Source organism: Alligator sinensis, unplaced genomic scaffold (assembly GCF_000455745.1).
Source record: "Alligator sinensis unplaced genomic scaffold, ASM45574v1 scaffold255_1, whole genome shotgun sequence".
Classification (NCBI taxonomy): Eukaryota; Metazoa; Chordata; order Crocodylia; family Alligatoridae; genus Alligator; species Alligator sinensis.
The window spans coordinates 1168724-1186820 of record NW_005842270.1 but is presented as its reverse complement, the minus strand read 5'-3'; the positions used below and the strand labels follow the sequence as shown (position 1 = coordinate 1186820).

The 18097-nt window shown below is 59.1% G+C and overlaps 2 protein-coding genes and 1 pseudogene across 2 annotated transcripts; 1 reads left to right on the top strand and 2 right to left on the bottom strand.

Moving 5' to 3' along the window:
• Positions 1-4: 4 nt before the first annotated feature.
• CDT1 (chromatin licensing and DNA replication factor 1) lies at positions 5-4945 on the top strand (the record flags this gene model as incomplete). Its single annotated transcript, XM_006027875.2, has 10 exons — positions 5-22; positions 580-756; positions 1041-1258; positions 1599-1793; positions 2418-2563; positions 2903-3006; positions 3462-3650; positions 3968-4105; positions 4189-4390; positions 4782-4945. Coding segments are annotated over 10 exons (1551 nt in total), but the record flags the coding sequence as incomplete, so codon positions are not given.
• Positions 4946-9112: 4167 nt separating this feature from the next.
• Positions 9113-13696, bottom strand: LOC102384356 (annotated as a pseudogene).
• Positions 13138-17424, bottom strand: LOC102376626 (adenine phosphoribosyltransferase-like). The gene is made up of 6 exons (XM_006027843.3): positions 17027-17424; positions 16702-16805; positions 16261-16394; positions 15376-15454; positions 14657-14911; positions 13138-13175 (listed from the first exon to the last, which is right to left on the bottom strand). The coding sequence occupies exons 1-5, from the start codon at positions 17107-17109 to the stop codon at positions 14769-14771; spliced, it is 543 nt and encodes a 180-aa protein (XP_006027905.1). The 5' UTR covers positions 17110-17424; the 3' UTR covers positions 13138-13175; positions 14657-14768.
• Between the last annotated feature and the right edge of the window lie 673 nt (positions 17425-18097).

The following is an 18097-nucleotide window of genomic DNA, read 5'->3' as shown; positions in this document are numbered from 1 at the left end:
GCTGCCCGAGCCTCGCGCCCCGGTACGTACCGCCCCAGGCCGGATCCGGGCTGCCTTTGTAGAGGGGATGGAGTGCACGCTGCGAGGCGCTGGGATCACTGGTGGCATCAGGAGCTGGTTCCCAGCGGCAGGGAAGGGGTTAAGGGAGTAGGCGGTAATGCAGGGGTTAAGAGGGTGCGGTGCGGTGGGGTCTATCTTGAGGCTGAAAGGGAAGCGCCCGGGTGGGGGAGGGGGCTGAGCGCTGGGATCAGACCACGTGTGCAGGGACAAGATCCCAGCAGGGATCCAGGGCGCCTGCTGGGGCTGAGGATGCTGCCCAGCTGTGGGGAGGAACGTGGGCCTAGTGTAGACAGGGCCCTGTGGCAGAGTCGGGCTCTCTGGGGATCGCCCGTCCAGTGCGGCCCACTGCTTTGCGCAGGAATGAGCGCTCGCTTCTGCCCCTGGCAGCAGGCTTCAGTCTGCCAGAATCAGGGTGCCTTTGAAATGTAAGGCTAACGGCACCTCTCCTAAGGAAAGAAGAAGGGAGACGTGTTAGTGCCTCGCAACAGGGCAGTGATGCCCAATGCCAAACTCTTGCAGGTTTCCAGCCCCAGCTCGGCAGCAGCCGCCGGACCCCCGACGCCGTCCTCCCTCGACAAGAAGGCGAAGAACGTGGTGAACAGGACGCTGTCACCGGGCCCCAGGCAGGAAAGCGATCTGCCGGCTGGCTTGGCCGCCCAGGAGGGAAACTGCAGCTTCGAGCGGGTCCAGAACAAGGTGCTGCCAGCCCCTGCGATAGCCCGTGGCTCCCAGGGGTGGTCTGGTGGGAGCACTGTTCCCGAGCTGCACCCCCTTCTTGGCTCTGCCGGGGACCTTGTAAGCTGGAGGAAACCGGCAGAGGGGGGAAAACCCCTTCCCGGGTCTGTCTCACCAGTGCTTCCCTGCTCCATACACCTATCCCCTGCAGCTCAGGCAGGACCTGAGCGATTGTAAACACTCCAGCTTCCAGGTGGAGCCTTCCCCTGCTCAGTGCCGGTCTCTGTCGCCTCTCCCCATGCCAGGAGGACGTTGCTCAGCTGAAATGCCGCCTGCAGAAACTCCAAGCGCTGACGCAAAAGTCCAAGCTGCCCGCCACCTCCACGGAAACGTGCGCTGCCCTTCAGAGCCGCCTCAAGCAAGCACAGGCGCTGGAAGCCAAGATCCGCAAAAGGCGGGCGGAGAAGAAGACACCTGAGCCGGAGCCATCCAGAGAGCCCAGCGAGCCCCCGGCTGCAACTGGGTGAGGAGGTGGTCACTTGGGGGCTGCTGGAAGGGGACTCCTGCTTCAGGGAGCCATTACCTTGATGCAAGCTGGGGGAGACCCCCCAGCTTCTTGGCTGGGGAGCTTCTTGGCTGTCGCAGGCAAAGCTAGGGCTGGCCTGGGTCACCTGCAGGGCTCTTGACTGCCCCCGAGATAGAGCTGGGAGGCAGCCTAATGGCAAAGGAATGAGACCCTGGGGGGGAGGACATACCCCCACCACATCCAGCCTCCCCAGGGTGGGCTGTCTCAGCAGTCCCTGCCCCAGTCAGTGCAGCCCTCCTCCCTTGGGAGCAAGGGGCTAACGCCTGCTCCTTTCCAGGGACAAGGCACCTGCCTACCAGAGGTTCCACACCCTCGCCCAGGACGTGCCCCCCGGACTGACGCTGCCCTACAAGTACAAGGTGCTGGCCGAGATGTTCCGCAGCATGGACACCATCGTAGGGATGCTCTTCAACCGCGCCGAGACCATCACCTTCGCCAAAGTCAAGCAGGGCGTCCAGGACATCATGCACAAGTAAGCCCTCCCTGCCAAGGGGCACGGCCACATGGTGGCTGGCGGGGACCTGCCGTAGCCTGGCCAGCGATGGCGCCGCCCTAGACCTTCTAGGGGCGGGGGGGCCCCTGCCGTAGCCTGGCCAGCGATGCAGCCGCCCTAGACCTTCTAGGCTTGGACTGAGATGCCTTGCACACGGCAGAGGGCCGGCGGCCGTCTTCAAGGGGCAGATGGCTGGCTCTTGCTCTCGGGGCAGGGGCTTGTACAGCGTGGAGTGAACTCGGGGTGCTTGTGCTGGGCTGACAGCAGGGGAGGGGGAAGATCCTGCTGTGATCCTGGTTCCAGCAGCCCTGCCCCTGCTGCTACTTTAGCTGAGTTGTGTGAGTCTGACCCCAGAAAGCTTTCATCCTCTAAAGCCAGGGACGTGCCTCTCTGTATTGGAGATCAAATCCTGAGGTTCAGCTTCTGGGCTTGGCTTGGGCCACTTCCCCTGGCTCGGCGTGGTTCTGTGCTCTCACGCTGGTGTTTTCTCTGCCCCTTGCAATGCACTTCGCGTTGGCAGCAATGGGCTGCTGTCAGGCCTCCGAGCTGGAGCCCCTGTTCAGGCTTAGAGGGGCTCCAGCTCCACCTCTCCCCTGGTTGCAGGCAGTTTGAGCAGTGGCACGTGGGTCAGATCAAAGCAGTGTACCCTGCCTCCTACACGCTGCGCCAGGACAACAACATCCCTACCTTCGGGGCTGGCATGAAGCGATCTGGCTACCAGCTCACCATCGAGCCCGTGCTGGGGGAAGGTATGTGTCACCGCTTGCTGTGCTTGGGATGGGATGGAGACCTGCATCTCGCAGAGCTCTCGGACCGCTGGTATAGTCTGGGATGAGCTGGTGATGCTAGGATAGCTGAGGCCTGGGTATGCTGTTCCCCATCTGTCTTGCCTCCAGTGACTGGACAGGTTAGTCGTGGGCATGGTGGGTTTTGGTAGCGGTCAGGAGTATGTTGAGGCTGTTGGTACAAGAACAAAAGACAGACTCTGGAGCCTTGGTCCTGGGAATGTAGCCTGGAGATGGGTACTGGGATGCAGCTGGGTCGTGCCCATCTCTGACGGAGGAACCTGTCTCCCCCTCTCTCTCTAGAGGAGAAGGTAGATGGCCGTCCCCACCTGTCGGCATCGCGCTTACTGGAGCGCCGCAAGGTTTTCGGCAGGAACCTGGTGAACCTGGTCAAGGAGCATCACAAGGTATGGGGCTCTGCTGGGTGGACGGCGCAGATCTGCCCCCAAACCCTCAGACCTGCAGGACACTGCAGAGCATGGGTCCTTCCCTGGTGCCTGAAAGCTTTCTTCCCTGCAGAAACTCATGGCATTGTGCACTGCCTGGGGCATCTGCTGGCTTTGCTCCCACCCCTTGCAAGGACTGCAATGCTGAGGTCCCCCCTTGGGTATCTAGAGGGAGGGCAGGGCTGGGCTGGCATGGCATCTGGAGCAAGGCATGGTGGGGCCATAGCGCTATCAGCTTTGGAGGAGTCTGGGGCCTGGCAGACAGGAGGGTGTGGAGCGGAGGAGAGACTCAGACAAGACCTTGGATCCTTTTGGCTCTGGTTCTTGCATGCTGGGAGGCAGAGGCTGCAGTGAAGGGCTGGGTCCCAGCCCATGGGGGAACGCAGCCTGCAACTGGCAGCCTTTCCCTGCCCTAGACCTTCCTGACATCTCTGAGCCCGCCCCTGGCCGTGCCTGATGACCAACTGACCCGGTGGCACCCCCGCTTCAACGTGGATGAGGTGCCGGATGTCGTGCCGGCCGAGCTGCCGCAGCCTCCGACAGTGGACAAGATGACCACGGCCCAGGAGGTGCTGACCAAAGCCCGGAGCATGATGTCCCCCAAGGTTCGTGGGCCAGGGAGGCACTTGGGGGTGAGGGTTAATGGTTAACCAGTGGGTTAATGCTGCTGACTACACCAACCTCAGTCGTTGTCTTGCCTGTTGTGGCAACCAGAAGGCACATATGCCCACCCCTGGCTTCTGGGTGGCAGAGAGATGAGTTGAGGCGGACCCTATGCCCTGGGGAGCCTGTGGGGCTGGGGCTGGGGCTGAGCCAGGAAAGGCCTAAAACTTGGTTCCTGTGGTGTGAGGTGGGGCCACAGCTGCCCTGGGTAAAAGCTGCTTGCAAGGGGCTGCCCGTGACCTGCCTCTTCTGCCCACAGATGGAAAAGGCCCTTGCCAACCTGGCTTTGAGAACGGCCGAAACCAGTGCCACCGAGCAGGAGGTGCCCAAAGCAGCAGCATCCCCGGCTGGCACCCCCAGTGCCCTGAGAGGGGTGTCCCAGTCTCTGCTGGAGCGGGTGAGTAGCCTGGTGCTGGGTTGGCCAGTGACTGTGCTCGGGGGCTCCACAGGTGTGACCCAGCCCTCCTCTCCTTCCCCCAGATCCGAGCCAAGGAGGCGCAGAAGCTGCAGGCCCTGATGACGCGGGCGCCGGAGCGGGAGCAGCGACTGGCCATGCTGGCACGGCTGCCAGAGATGGCGCGGCTGCTGCGCACCGTGTTCGTGGCGGAGAAGAAGCAGGCGCTGACAGTGGAGGTGGCCTGCACCCACATGATCGACAGCTACCGCACCACAATGGCGCCTGGTAAGGGAAGGGGTATTCCCCGACAGCGCCTGTGCCAGGTGCCCTAGTCCCAGTCAAGCTGTTCTGCATCCACGTTCCCTCCCTTTCCCACCGCACGGGTGAATAGTTGGCCCCTGTGGTCCTGCTACCCTGATGCGTGTTCCTCTGCTTGCTCACGTCATCCCTCTAGCTTCTAGCACATGGAAAGGCTCTGGGTAGCCCAGGCCCCCCTGGATTAACTACTAGGTGGAGAAGGGCTTCCAGCCCCCTTTTTTTTTTAGTTCCCCACCCAAGGGTGTTATCCAAAAGTGGTGACCTGCCCCATGTTGCTTCCCGCGGGTGGTCAGCAGCTCACGAGCCAGGAGGGGCAGTGGCGGGGGACTCACCTTCTGTCACTCCCGGTTCCCTGCAGGTGAGATGGAGAAGCACCTGCGTCTCTTCTCCGAGGTGCTGCCTGACTGGGTCAGCCTCCACCCCATCCGCCAGGACACCTACATCAAGCTGGACAAGAGCAAGGACCTCAACATCATCGTGGAGAGACTGAGCAAGCTGATCCACGAGGAGGAGAGGCTCTGATCCCCACTGGGATGGGATGGGTTGGGGGTGAGTGGGGTTGGGATTGCAGACCTCACTTAGTGCAATCTGTGCCAGGAATGTAGCAGGCAACGTGTGAGTGGGACCCTGCAGGGAAGCCCCTTTGGGCTGCTGGTGGTCTTGTTGGCTGCCGCAGCAGGAAGGCAGAGAGGTAGACGGGCGCCTTGTTTTAACTTGTTTTTACCCCAATCCTGCTGGACGCTGGCCCCTGCTCGCACAGGAGGGCAGCCGGGTCCTAGCTCTCTGCCTGGAGCAAGTGAACTAGACGTGTCTCCTTGCAGCTCCGCGCTCTCAGCTACTCAGAGTAACGGGCTGCATGTGAGTCCAACCCTGCCCTGGGCTGCGACCCGGCCAGCTCCTTCTGAGCCGCACAGGCACGAGTCTCCCAGATGCTTTAATAGCTCGGCTCCGTGGAGGGAGTCTTATTGTCTGTTTCTTCCGTTAATTGAATGCCCTTCAAGGCAGCCGGTGCTTGTTACCGGTGGAGTTTCCTTTTTAAAATCACAGGTGCTTCCGCCACTGTTTTTATGCATTATTCCGGGTTTGGGAAGGGGGGTGCATCTACTGCCCTAGCGCTGGCCAGGCGCCTCGGCTGTGTACATAGTTTTCCGTATGTTCGTATTAAACTTAATTGCTTCCACGAAGGAGCCCTTACCTCATCCAGCTGCTGGAGGATCCCTTCTCCACATGGCCTCTGGCAGGTCCCTGCAGCTCAGAGCTAAGCCTTGCTGGTGGCGGGAGGCTGGGTTATCGGCCAGATCCTGGGAAGGCTGAGTGTGGCTTCTTGTGCAGGCTTTCTTGTGCAGGCCGTGTGGCTCAGAGCGAGGGGTGGACTGGCTCAGTCGGCCCCTGGCATCTGTGAGCAGAGGCCTGGCAGCTGAGTGCAGCGTCGCCCCTCGCTTCTCTGCATGGCAGTGTGGCAATGCCCACGCCTAGAAGGGGCTCTTATCAGGGCAGGAGAATAGACTAGGACGAGTACATAGCAGGCTGAGGCCAAGGCTAGGAGCCGAGGACTCCCTTTTGGCTTTGGCTTGCTAACTTGACCTGAGTCGAAGCTGCCCAGAGTTCCAGCTTCGCGGACACCTGGACATGGCTGTGACATAACTGAGTCACCCTCCTGCCCCGGCGTGGGGAACGCTCAACCTCGCAGCGTCCGGACCCGCAGAGGGAATCGTCCAGAGCTGCGGCTGCAGGGAGCGGGGTGCTGGAGGTGTTCCTCTGAACTCCTCCATCTCCCTGGAGAAAAGCTGTTTCACCTCCCAAGTGGCTCGAACAGGGTGATGGAGAAGAGCTGGAAAGGCTGAGCCCTGCAGCCCAGTACGAGTGATTGGGAAAAGCCTTTCTTCACAAACTATTTAGTGTATTTACTCAAATCTAAGATGAGGTGTCCCCGTCCCCCCCCCATACAGCGGTGGGGGTGGGAGGCAGCAAGGGGCAGGGGGAAGGCTACCTGACTCCCCTGCTGCCTGCCCCTCTGCAGCTGGGGTGGGGGAATGAATTTTAATATCTACAAAATTAGATTGTAGACATGGAGAACTGTACCACTTCTGCATGTATCAGAATTGGGGGGGGGGGATTGTCTTAGATGTGGGTGAACACAGTAGGGGTTGGCAAGCTGGTTTCTACTCCGCGACAAAGTGCTGGCCCCTTCCCACCCAGCAAGCCCATGTGCTGTTGCCTAAAGCAAACCTGGAGCCTCCCAAACCTGCTCCCCAGCTATCTCAAAGTCCCCCCCCAACGTCTTCAGTGCCAGGGCAGTGGAGCGTTATGGGTTGCTCAGACCCCCATAAGCGCTGGAGCTAGGGTCTGCACTGCCTTTCTCCCCCCTGCGTGCTGCCTGGCCCTGGCTAACCTGGTAGAAACTTGTGGCCTGGCCTGCCACCGCTGCTTTGGCAGCTGAAACCAGGGGAGGATTTCTACAGCTGCTTTCCACGGGCGTGCTGGGTGGAACCTGAGTTTTTCCTCCTCCACTGCCCAGCTGCGGTCCTGCCCCTTGGCCAAGGCAGGCGCTGGCTGCAGATGGTAAATATTCAGTGGGACCCTAGCTCCTCGGTTCTGACACTGCATAAGTTTTATGGGCTGTTCAGGCCAGACATCACATTTACCCTTGTTTGCCTGTGTCCTTCGATCAACGCAGCTCCAACCCGCGCCCCTCCGGCCAGCACAGCACTTGCCCGTGGAGGTGAAATACCAGGACCTGGGTCGGGGGGGTAGCCAGAGGCAGGTCCGGACTCCCCTGCTCAGCAGCGGAGAAGGGAACGGGGTCTGTAGTGCTGCACCTGCTACCACGGGCATCTCCAGGGAGCTGGAGGCAGGGGACACAGCGCCAAAACCAGGTTTGTGGAAAGGGCAGAAGCAAACTGCTTCCCTCCCCTCTGCAAGGGTTGGATTTTGAGCAATTCTGCAAGCAGAGGCATGCATCTCCCAGCAAGCTCATGGCTTTGTACCTGAGGTTCAGATAAGCCACTGCTGCTTCTATCTTGCTGTATTCGATGCCCAGCATGAGTTTGGGCAGGGGGAGATTTAATGCCCCCTGGAAGTCCAGGCTTTGAGAGATGAGTACACATCACCTTCCAGCGAGAGCTTGCGGCAGCACAGGGCTCGGTAAGCGCTGGGGGGACTCAGAGCTACAAGGAAAGAAAACCTTGGGCCAGTCGGCTGGGTCTGGGAGCGCAGGGCAAAGCCAGGGCCCGAGGGGTCGGTGTCACCAGCTGCCAGCATCTTGGGCAGGAAACGCTCGCAAAACCGAGCAACTTTTCTGCTCGGAGAAGAGCTCACGGACACCTTGGATTTAATAAAAGGGTTGACATTTATCACCGATCAACTCTGCCTTTGGTCCAGACCGTCGCGTGCCCCTGCACAAGTCTCAGGGCCCTGGCTCCTGGCTGCACCTGGGACCATGGAGCCTCTGGCCTAAAAACGACTACTAAGCTTTGGATACTAGTCGCACGGAAACTTGAGCTGTATTGGCATCGAGCTTCCTGCACCGACTGCTCTACTCCAGCAAGCGAAGGATCCCCTTTCCCATGCAGCCCTTTCCATCCCCATCGGCTTTACCCACCGGTTCTTAAGTGCAGCCCTGGAGCAGATGGACAAGCCAGGCACTGGGACACCGCTGACCGCTAGGACGTGGCTGTAGCTGTCACATCATTGACCTTCCCATGCAGCCCTTTCCATCCCCATCGGCTTTGCCCACCGGTTCTTAAGTGCAGCCCTGGAGCAGATGGACAAGCCAGGCACTGGGACACCGCTGACCGCTAGGACATGTGGCTGTAGCTGTCACGTCATTGACCCTGGCACTTTTACCTTTGATTTCATGGTAAGTCACAGGTGGGTCAGGCTGTCGTGTGCTCACTATTCTCACTACCCCGAGCTAAGGGGCTGCAGGGCACCCATCCTAGCCTTCAAACAGGCACCGAACCTTGCCAACCTCATCCCCAGAAGCAAAGGTCCCACGACCCAAAACGCACCGCATGGCTCCAGGCCACATCAGGACAAGACATATAAAACCTGCCAACACATCACCGCTCCCACAATAACCACCCCACAACAGACCCATCGCCAGTCCCAGATCTTACGCCTGCACCTCCAGAAATGTCCTATATCTCACCCGGGGACCACAGCTGGGCACGAGGATGAATGCACACCAGGCCTCTATTACAGACGAGGATACCCATGACCAGCGGGGGCACATTTCTCACAAGGAAACCACTCTCTCAATCTGTTTTAATCCTCAAAGGGATTTTACAAAAGACTTTTCACAAACTTCACTTCAACCCCCTCCTGGATACAAAAAATCATGGACTAAATATAGACATTGGATTCATGACATGGTGTAACCCGCCTAATACCAGACTCCCTGGGTACCTCTCCACCATTTACAGGCTACATTCCTTCGCCCCCCGCCCGTCTCTCAAATCACCGGCTGCCTCCTCAAATCTCGTTTGCACTGACGGCCTGTCTTGCCAGCAGCCCGGCCTCTGCCCACTTTACTATTCATTCTGTCCAGCAAGAGCAGACGGCAACTGCAGATGCTTCCTCGGCCTGACTAAGGGTTTTTAAACCTGAAAGCTTGTTCAGAAGAACTTTTCCCAACTATTTGAGTTGGTGTAATAAAAGATATCCGATTTCCCCAAAGAACGCAGGAGTTCATGCCTCCCCGCCAGGCAGCCGGGGCGGTCTGCTCCGAGCGCTATCGTACTGCAGCAGGGAGTGGCGACGGAAAGGCAGCTTCTCGGCCGCTCCTTTTAGAGACAGCAGCTCGATGACCACCAGGCACTCGAGTGCTTCGGCCTTCAGCCGCTTCATCAGCTCGCAGAGCGCGCGCGTGGCACCTGCGCAGAGGTGTAGAGCAGAGAGAGATGCAGTCGCTCCAAGCGTGCATATCAGTACAAAGCGTTGGCTTCTGCCGAGATGCTCCACTGATCCCTTGGGTGTGCGGGTGGCTTCTCATTTCAAAGACACCAGGGGACAGCTTGCAACTTGGCCTGACCTCCAGCAGCCCTTACGGCAGGGGTTGTAGGTACCTCAGAAGCAGCTCAGAGCCCCAGGTCGCTGCTGCAGTCTTCCCCCCTGAAGTCCCACACCCTGCGCTTTTACCAACAGCGTCTCCCTGCTCGCAGCCCCTTCCCCGGGGGAAGCCCAGACGCTCGAACGTGCAGGGCGCACGCCAAACCAGGCTGCTGCTCTTACCGCCCATGGCAAGCAGGTCATCCACGAGGGCCACTTTCCATTCCGGCTCCACAGCATCGCTCTGGACTTCCAGCTCAGCCTGCAGGGTGGGAAAGGCCGGGCAGTTTTAGCCGCATGCCCACAGCACTGCCTTGCAACACACACACAGAAATGCAGCAAATCAAGCCCAAAACTGTCAGTCCCCAGCACACACAGGCCTCTGCTCAAGCTACAGGAGATCAATAGCTGCCAAAGAACTAGCCAGAGAGCTGCCCCTTCCCACCGGGGAACACGTTCATCCCAGACCGGCACCCCCACCTAGGTGTGCACTCCGGTGTGCATCACACTGGCCGAGTGCTTGTGATCACAGTCCCAGCTGGCTTTGGGATACAACATCCCAGGCACTAGCTCTGCTGAGAGCTGCGACAGGGTAGCAGACAGTCCCGGCTAACCACGCACTTCTCTCCCATGCTGGGTGAGAGATGAGTCCAGTTCAAATGTAGAATGGGCCGAGCAACCCTCAGGAAAACCTTCCCTATGCAAAGAGCCACCTGCCGCAGCCCCGTTTCACTGGGCGGACTTACAGCAGCACCCGACAGCCAGCAAAGAGATCACTGTGCAGCTGCGCTGCCTCTTCCACTCCGGGCCAGGGACAAAGCCAGCTGCCAGACACGAGCTCTGCCTTAGAGCCACGCAGCAAGCAAAACACCTGCTGAAATGAGGCGGCGGGGAAGCAGGACGGACGCTCGTATCATCTGCTCTGCCCTGGTCTAGCAGCCTTCAGCAAGGCACAGAACCTGGGGTCAGTCCGGAATTAGTTGCCCCAGTAATCGGCACCTTGTTCGTTGCTGTTCCTTGCTATAACCCCCAGCACGAACCAGCTGCAGGCGCTCCCTCTGCCCGAGGAGGGGTGTTTGTGCCCGAAAGCTTGCAAAGATTTTTTTCCAGCTATTTTAGTTGGTCTAATAATAGATATCACATTTCCCCGAAGAACCTCGTCTTGCTATAACCCACACCCTCGGATAACAGTGGTTCGACTCCAGCAGCTTATTCATCCCCCGTGCTAATGCCATTCAGTCCCCCGACGTTCCCCCGACAGACCTGGAACAAAGCAGAGACTCCCGGACACCCAGAGCCGCGTTCTCTTTGCTGGGCTCAGAGCAGCCGCACGCATATCCAAGACGTCTGCCAGCTTTAGTGTGAAAATCCGAACCGCCCTGACAGTCAGCGCGCTACCCTTTATCGCCAAAGCAGCGCGGTTGTCTCAAACAGGCGGGACACCAGAAATTACATTGGAAGGTGCAGAGGAAGGACACAGGGACGGATTATCTTGAATCCTGGGCTCGGTTCTGGTCCACACCCCCCCAAAAGGGTCTCGAAGAAGCAGAGAAGGGCAACGAGGGTGATTAGCGGGATGGAGGGGCTTGCGTAGAAGAGACACTCAGGAGGCCAGGCCAGGTCAGTTCACAACGGAGACGCTTGACAGGAAGCCTGAGAAGGGTTTACAAAGAGAAGGTCAATAGGGATTTATTATGGACTCTCTCGCAATACAAGAATGAGGGGTTCACAACATGAAACAAATACGTGGTAAGTTCAAAACTAACCAAAGGTAGTTCTTTTTCACCCAGTGGGTCATTAAAGCACGCACATTGTTGCCCGTGGTGGTGATAGCTGAGAGTAAAGCCAGATTCACTAAGGGATGGGACACGTCCTTGGAGGAAAGGGGCATGGGTCGCTGTTGAGCAGGAGCGAGGGGCACGGCCTCTGCATCAGACCTGCCTGGACCATCAATGCTGGAGGCTGCGAAGGGGAGAGGAGCGGCGGGGGGAAATCCCTGCTCAGACCCAGTTCACTCTGCCTTTCAGCTCCTGTTCTCTGCCCCTACGTGACCCAAGACGGACTCAGGGTCTGAGCCAGTTGATGGCAGTTCGTCTCTTCTTAGTATGCACCACTAGAGCCGGGAGAGCAGCGGTAGGTTTAAACCCAACAAGACGAGGTTCCTCTTCCCCACAGCGCGACTTCAGTTTGTGGGACTCATTGCCACGAGGTGCCGTGGAGGCCGATGGCTCAAGGGCACTGAACTGATCTTGGAGGGGCGGCCCATCAGGAGGTACCGAACGCGGTCGATGGTGGGGGCAGCCTCTGAATTGGCACATCCTAAGCCTCCAGTTGCTGGAAGGTGGGCAAAAGATTCTGGATGTGCCCCGTTCACGCTCTCCCAGCCTCCACCCCACCGGCGTGCGAGACGGCAGAGAGGGCTGGAGGGACCGACGGCCCTGCCCAAGACGGGGCGCATCTCCCAGCCTGCAGATGCCTCCCGTGGTTGTCACCTGGCCGTGTTCAAGGGCGCAGGACACGGACTCCGTGGGGCCGGGCAGCTTCCCCTTTTTGCGTATTAACCATCTTGGAACCAGAAAAACACCAAACTATATTCTAAAAATTGAACATCTACAACATTCGTTAATTTGATTTAAAAAAATATCGTAGTCCTGATTGGCGTGTGCTTGTGTGGTGTACAGAGCAGTGAGCGCAGAATAGCTTAAAATGAAGTCTTACTCTTGTATATCGTGGGGGGTGGGGGGTGGAGGTGTGAGTGTGGGGTGAGGGAGCATGTGGGTGTGTGTGCATGTGTATAGGGGTGCATGTGTGTAGGACTCACCCTACGAACACACAACACGTCTGTCCCCTTCTCACTGTCTCCCACCTCTCCCCCATCTGCCCGTCTGCCCCCTCTCATCTGCAGCCGTGCAGGGATCACCCAGAGCTGTGCCAGGAACGACCGTTGTCCCCGCTCCGTGCCTCAGCTGATCACTCATTAAGTCTCAGTATCAGCTTGTTTCCTGCCGCGTACTCTGGACTGACTTCAGCTACTGCTGTACCAACTCCGGCCATGCAGGATTCATTGCAACTCACCCCCTTAGACCTTAAAAAAAGTCTAATAATAGACCAAAATCATATCAGGCGCTATATTGCTGCTCTCTTTGCCCGGCACAGCTGCAACGGGTCTGCAGCGAGTGGTCCTGAGATGAGCAGGAGGGGAAATTCCCTCCAGACACAGCTCAGCTTTGCCTTCCAGGCCTGCCCCTGCACACACGCCCAGCTGCATGAGAGGAAGACTGAGGGCAGCGATTCACCACCACTATCGAATTCACTGCTCCACTCACGTAAAAGTTGTGTAATGACAGTAGAGCATTGCCAGGCATTTGTGAACGCGGGAAACGCCCTCGCAGCCAGTGACACTGGGAGAAGCTACATTTCGGACACCGCTGGTTTTACAGGTGTTAGCACAGAACGACACTCGTGAAGGCGCAAGACAGCGATGTCACCGTGTCACGCGGCAGCTCCGGCCTTTTTGCAAGGCGCCTTCCCACCCTTCGCCAACCCGTGTCTGTCTGTGGGCTCTGCAGGGTTTTCAAGGTTTCCACCACGCTCCTCACCTGTAACGTAGTCTATGCACGGGTAGGTCGCCCTCAAATGGATCTCCAGGAGATTGATGGCTGCCTTGAAGGCATCAGGATCCTTTAGCAACGGGCTGATATCGCTGCAAGAGAAAGAGCAGAGGAGCTGGCTTCCCGGCCCCTGAAAACTGCCTCCATAAGGAGCCTGGACTCTGCCAGGGAGAATTAGTGCCCTGTTTCCAGGAGTTCACTGCACATGGGACCAGACCCCGTAAAAGAAGCTGGATTTGGGGTTTCTCTACACCAGCAGGGGCAATCTCATTTGCGGGCATGCACGGATTAGCCCCACGCCCTCCCAAGTGCTGCTCCCATCCCCTTTCTCTTCCCGATCTGCCACTCTGCTTTCTGCTCCCTGCATGATCTGCTGCTCTGCTCCCTGCCTGGTGGGGAGCCGCACCCTGGGCTTGGGAAGCACCTGCTGGGCAATGCCCCAGGCCCCTCTCCCCCTGCCCGCAGGGCCCCTGGCCGGATCCCTTGCCCACCGAAACAGCATCCCCCCCCGGATCCGCTGCAGCTTCCTCTCCTCCATTTCTAGTGTACTGCACAATCCTGTGATGTCACCTATGGCGTCACCTGGCAGGGCTCCGGGTGTGACCTCACGCATCGCCCCACCTCGTGCGGAGCGTGCAGGGCATGCAAGGAGCCACCAGGAGGTCTTCTAGCAGCCGCTTCCCTGGGGATGCTGCATCTTCCCATGCAGCCGTGTCCATCCCCGCCAGCTTTATCCCCCAGGTCTTAATTGCAGAACTAGAGCACGTGGGCAAGCCGGGCACTGTGACAACTCCGGACTGTTAGCAGGAACCTGGCTGCAGCTGTCACATCATCGACCCTGGCACTGTTTGACCTCTGATTTCACAGTAAGTCACAGGTGGGTCAGGCTCTCGTGTGCTCACTAGTCTCACTACCGCAAGCTAAAGGGGCTGCAGGGCCCAGCCCAGTGCAGATTTTTGGTATCAGGGAATATAAAAAAAAAAAGTGTAAATGTCTGGATCCTGGGGTGCTACAAGGCAGAGTCAAAGGGACTCCTTGCACACCTGAGATGACGGCGTGGAGAGCGGGATGGTGCATGCACAGATGTCAGCAGCCCACAAAAAGAAGGGGAGAAAAGCAGGTTCTGTACAGATTTGTTAAAGCACGTGAGAGGCCTGGTGCCTTTGTGCGAGGGCAGCAGCTCCCTTCCTGCTTTGGAGGGCAGGAGGGGGAGAGATGCACGACCGACCAACAACCGGCCATCTGCATGACCTGCCTCTTGCACGCACGCAGCCTCGCCCAGCAGGATACGGGCACCGGGGAACGCCGCAGGCAGCGCCAGGCTCTTCTGTGACTGATAGCTCACTGCCTCGCCGCCTCCGAGGAGCCCACCAAAGGTCTAAGGATAACACTGGCTGTTATGGGCTCAGGCCACAAGGTTTGGGCTCCACACAAGCTGTCACCTGCACCGTATCCTTTCCTCAAAGGTGGTGGGCAGTGAGGAAAACATACAGCACCATGCGCAGAGCCTTGGAGTACACGAGAATCTCGCTCCCGGCTTGGAAAAGAAGCAGAAACAGCTCAGGTTACGTACCCCCTGGCCGACAGCGAGGTTTGTTTTATTAGGAGTTTCGAACAACCTTCATGCAAGCGGTGGGAGCGAGACCTGGCCCTAGCCAGGCAGCCGGGGCGGTCTGCTCCGAGCGCTAGTCGTACTGCAGCAGGGAGTGGCGACGGAAAGGCTGCAGCTTCTCGGCCCCTTTCAGAGACAGCAGCTCGATGACCACCAGGCACTCGAGCACTTCGGCCTTCAGCCGCTTCATCAGCTCGCAGGCCGCGCACATGGTACCTGCACAGAGACGTCAAGTGGAGAAATGCAGTCACTCCAAGCGTGCAGATCAATGCAAAGCCCTGGCTCCTGCTCAGACTCCCTGCTGATCCCGTGGGCATACAGGTGGCTTCTCATTTCAAAGACACCAGGTGACAGCTCGCACTGTGGCCTGAACTCCAGCAGCCCCCTGGGCATCCAGATGTACAGGGAGCAAAGCAACAAGGACGTGTAAAAGGAAACCCGCCCCCTTCCAAGCGCTCTGAAGACATGCGACATCTCCACTACCCGCCTGGGCGCGGGCAGCTTCCATTTCCTCTGGACTGGGATCTTGCGTGCAGGTTGGAGAGTGCAACGTGCTCCACGGGACTGACTGCGCTTGTATTCCCCAAGGCGCACAGTGAAGGGCAGCCGGGGACCTGCACCAACAACTCTGCCAGGAACAACTGCACGGGGCGCAGGCTGAACCAGGCTGCTGCTCTTACCGCCAGTGGCAAGCAGGTCATCCACGAGGACCACTTTCTTTCCCGGCTCCACGGCATCGCTCTGGATTTCTAGTTCAGCCTGCACGGTGAGAAAGGCCGGGCAGTGTTAGCCTCATGCCCTCGGCGCTGCTTTGCAACACGTGCACGTAGAAATACAAGCAAATCAAGCCCAGAACTGTCAGCCCAGCACACACGAGCCTCTGCTCCTCAAGCTGCAGGAGACCGAAAGCTGCCAAGGAGGAGCAGGGCAGACAGTCCCAGCACATCCTAAGCCTCCGGGTGCTGGAAGCCGCAGCGGGCAGGGAAAAGATCCTGGATGTGCCCCGTTCGCCCACTCAGCATCCATCCCACCACTGCGCGAGACGGGCAAGTGGGCTACAGCAGAGTTTCTCAACCTGTGGTACACACACCCCTGGGGGTACGCGGGTACCACAACACTCTCTCTCTCGCCCTTTTCCTCTCAAAACTATGGCAAAAAATTGGGTGCGCTGCATTGCGCCGCACTTTAAATTCCCCAGTAATAATCAGTTCAGGCCTCCTAGCTTTGGCCAACATCACCCCTAGCCCAGGTACATACTTGAGTTGTGCGCCCCTGGGGTAAAAGGTGGCAACCCTACCCACACCAGATCAAACGTGTGTCATATCATGGCTTTATATACACAGCCCTTCTTCCGACATGTGGCACACATTAGTCTGTAAATATATAATCCCCTGGAAAACTGAGCGTTGGGGTACTTATCAAAATGTTCAGAAGTTAGGGGGGACTTGCTGCTTAAAAGGTTGAGAAACACTGGGCTGGAGGGACCAAGACGGCCCGCACTGAGAAACACTGGGCTGGAGGGACCAAGACGGGGCGCATCTCCCAGCACCTCCCGTGGTTGTCACCTGGCCGTATTCGAGGGCGTAGGACACCGACTCCGTGGGGCCGGGCAGCTTCCCCTTTTTGCGTATTGGCACAAAGCCGATGCCCAGTCTCTGCGCCAGAGGAGGCCCAAAGAGGAAGCCGCGGGCGTCCAGACCTGCGGGACCAAGCAACAAAGGTGTGGCAAAGGAAACGTGTCCGCTGGCGAGCGCTCTGAAGAAGCGACGTCTCTGCTGCCCGCAGCCTCCGCTTCCTGCGCCCGCGGTCTCGGCCGCAGGTTGGAGCGCGCAACGTGCTCCGCGGGACGCGCCGTGCTCGTGTCCCCCGAGGCGCAGCCGCGCGGGGATCGCCGTTGCGCCTCAGCTGATGACTCGTGATGGCACAAGACAGCGATGTCACCGTGTCACACGGCATCTCCGGCCTTTTGGCTGCGGGGCTGCCAAGGTCTCCACCCCGCTCCTCACCTGCGATGTAGTCTACGCGCGGGCAGGTGGCCCTCAGATGGGTCTCCAGGAGATCGATGGCCGCCTTGAAGGCGTCGGGATCCTTTAGCAAGGGGCTGATATCGCTGCAAGACACAGAGCGGAGGAGCCCCTGAACACTGCCCCGTGAGGAGCCTGCAGAGCCAGTGCCCGACTGCAGGAGTTCGCTGCACGTGGGACAGGACCCCCCAAAGCAGCCGGGTTTGGGGGTTCTCTGCACCAATGCGGGGCAACCTCATTGCCCGGCTTGCACGGGTTAGCCCCATCCCCTCCCGGTCTGCCGCTCTGCTTTCTGCCCCCTGCCCACCGAAACAGCACGCCGGGGCTGGGGAAGTCCGGCACGAGCCGCACGTGTCTCCGGATCCGCTGCAGCCGCTCGCAAGCCTCCATGCTGGGGCTCCTAGCGCAGGCGTAACCCTGTGATGTCAGCCGTGGCGTCACCTGGCAGGGCTGCGGCGGGGGGGTGACCTCACGCCTCGCCCCGCCCCGCCCCGCCCCGCGCGGAGCTCGCGCAGCAAACCCGGGACGGTCCCACCCGCCCCGCTCCTAAAACCACTCGAGACACCCCAGGAAGCCCCCCTAGTCTGTGCCACAAACCAGACCCCCTGCCCGGTTCCCACGGGCGCGCACGCTGCGTGCACCCAGCCGCGCAGCGCCATTCGGGGCGCGGGGATCGCGGTGTGTTTGAAAGCCAAGGCTGACTCCTAAGGAAAAAAGCAGAGATTCACAGGGACCACACCAGATCGCTAAAACCACTCGAGACACCCCAGGAAGCCCCCCTAGTCTGTGCCACAAACCAGACCCCCTGCCCGGTTCCCACGGGCGCGCACGCTGCGTGCACCCAGCCGCGCAGCGCCATTCGGGGCGCGGGGATCGCGGTGTGTTTGAAAGCCAAGGCTGACTCCTAAGGAAAAAAGCAGAGATTCACAGGGACCACACCAGATCGTCGTGTCCGACCCCTGCCCCTGGCAGGAAAGAGGCCCGAGGGCAGACGACCCCAGCCAGGTGACTGTCCAGCCTCCTCTTGCAGACCTCCAAGCTAGGTGAGAGCACCACCTCTCTTGGGAGCCCATTCCAGATCCTGGCCACCCTTACTGTGAAACATTTCTTCCTAATATCTAACCTAAATCCACTCCCAACTAGTTTTCACCTGTTATTCCTAGTCACTCGCTGGGGCGCCTTAGGAAACAGTGCGTCCCCTATTCCCCGTTGACCTCCCCTAATAAATGTATAGGCGGCCACAAGGTCTCCCCTCAGCCGTCTCTTGTGAAGGTGAAGAGATTCAGCTCTCTCAACCTCCCCGTGTAGGGTCTATCACGAAGGCCACTAATCATGCGAGTGGCCTCCTCTGGACCCTCTCCAGATTCCCCGTGTCCCT

Coding starts and splice junctions, on each gene's coding strand:
- LOC102376626 (XM_006027843.3), bottom strand. CDS start 17,109: ATGGAGGCTTGCGAGCGGCTGCAGCGGATCCGGAGACACGTGCGGCTC. Junction 16,806..17,026: donor AGCCCCGGCGTGCTGTTTCG/GTGGGCAGGGGG, acceptor TGTGTCTTGCAG/CGATATCAGCCCCTTGCTAA. Junction 16,395..16,701: donor GCGCGTAGACTACATCGCAG/GTGAGGAGCGGG, acceptor TTGGTCCCGCAG/GTCTGGACGCCCGCGGCTTC.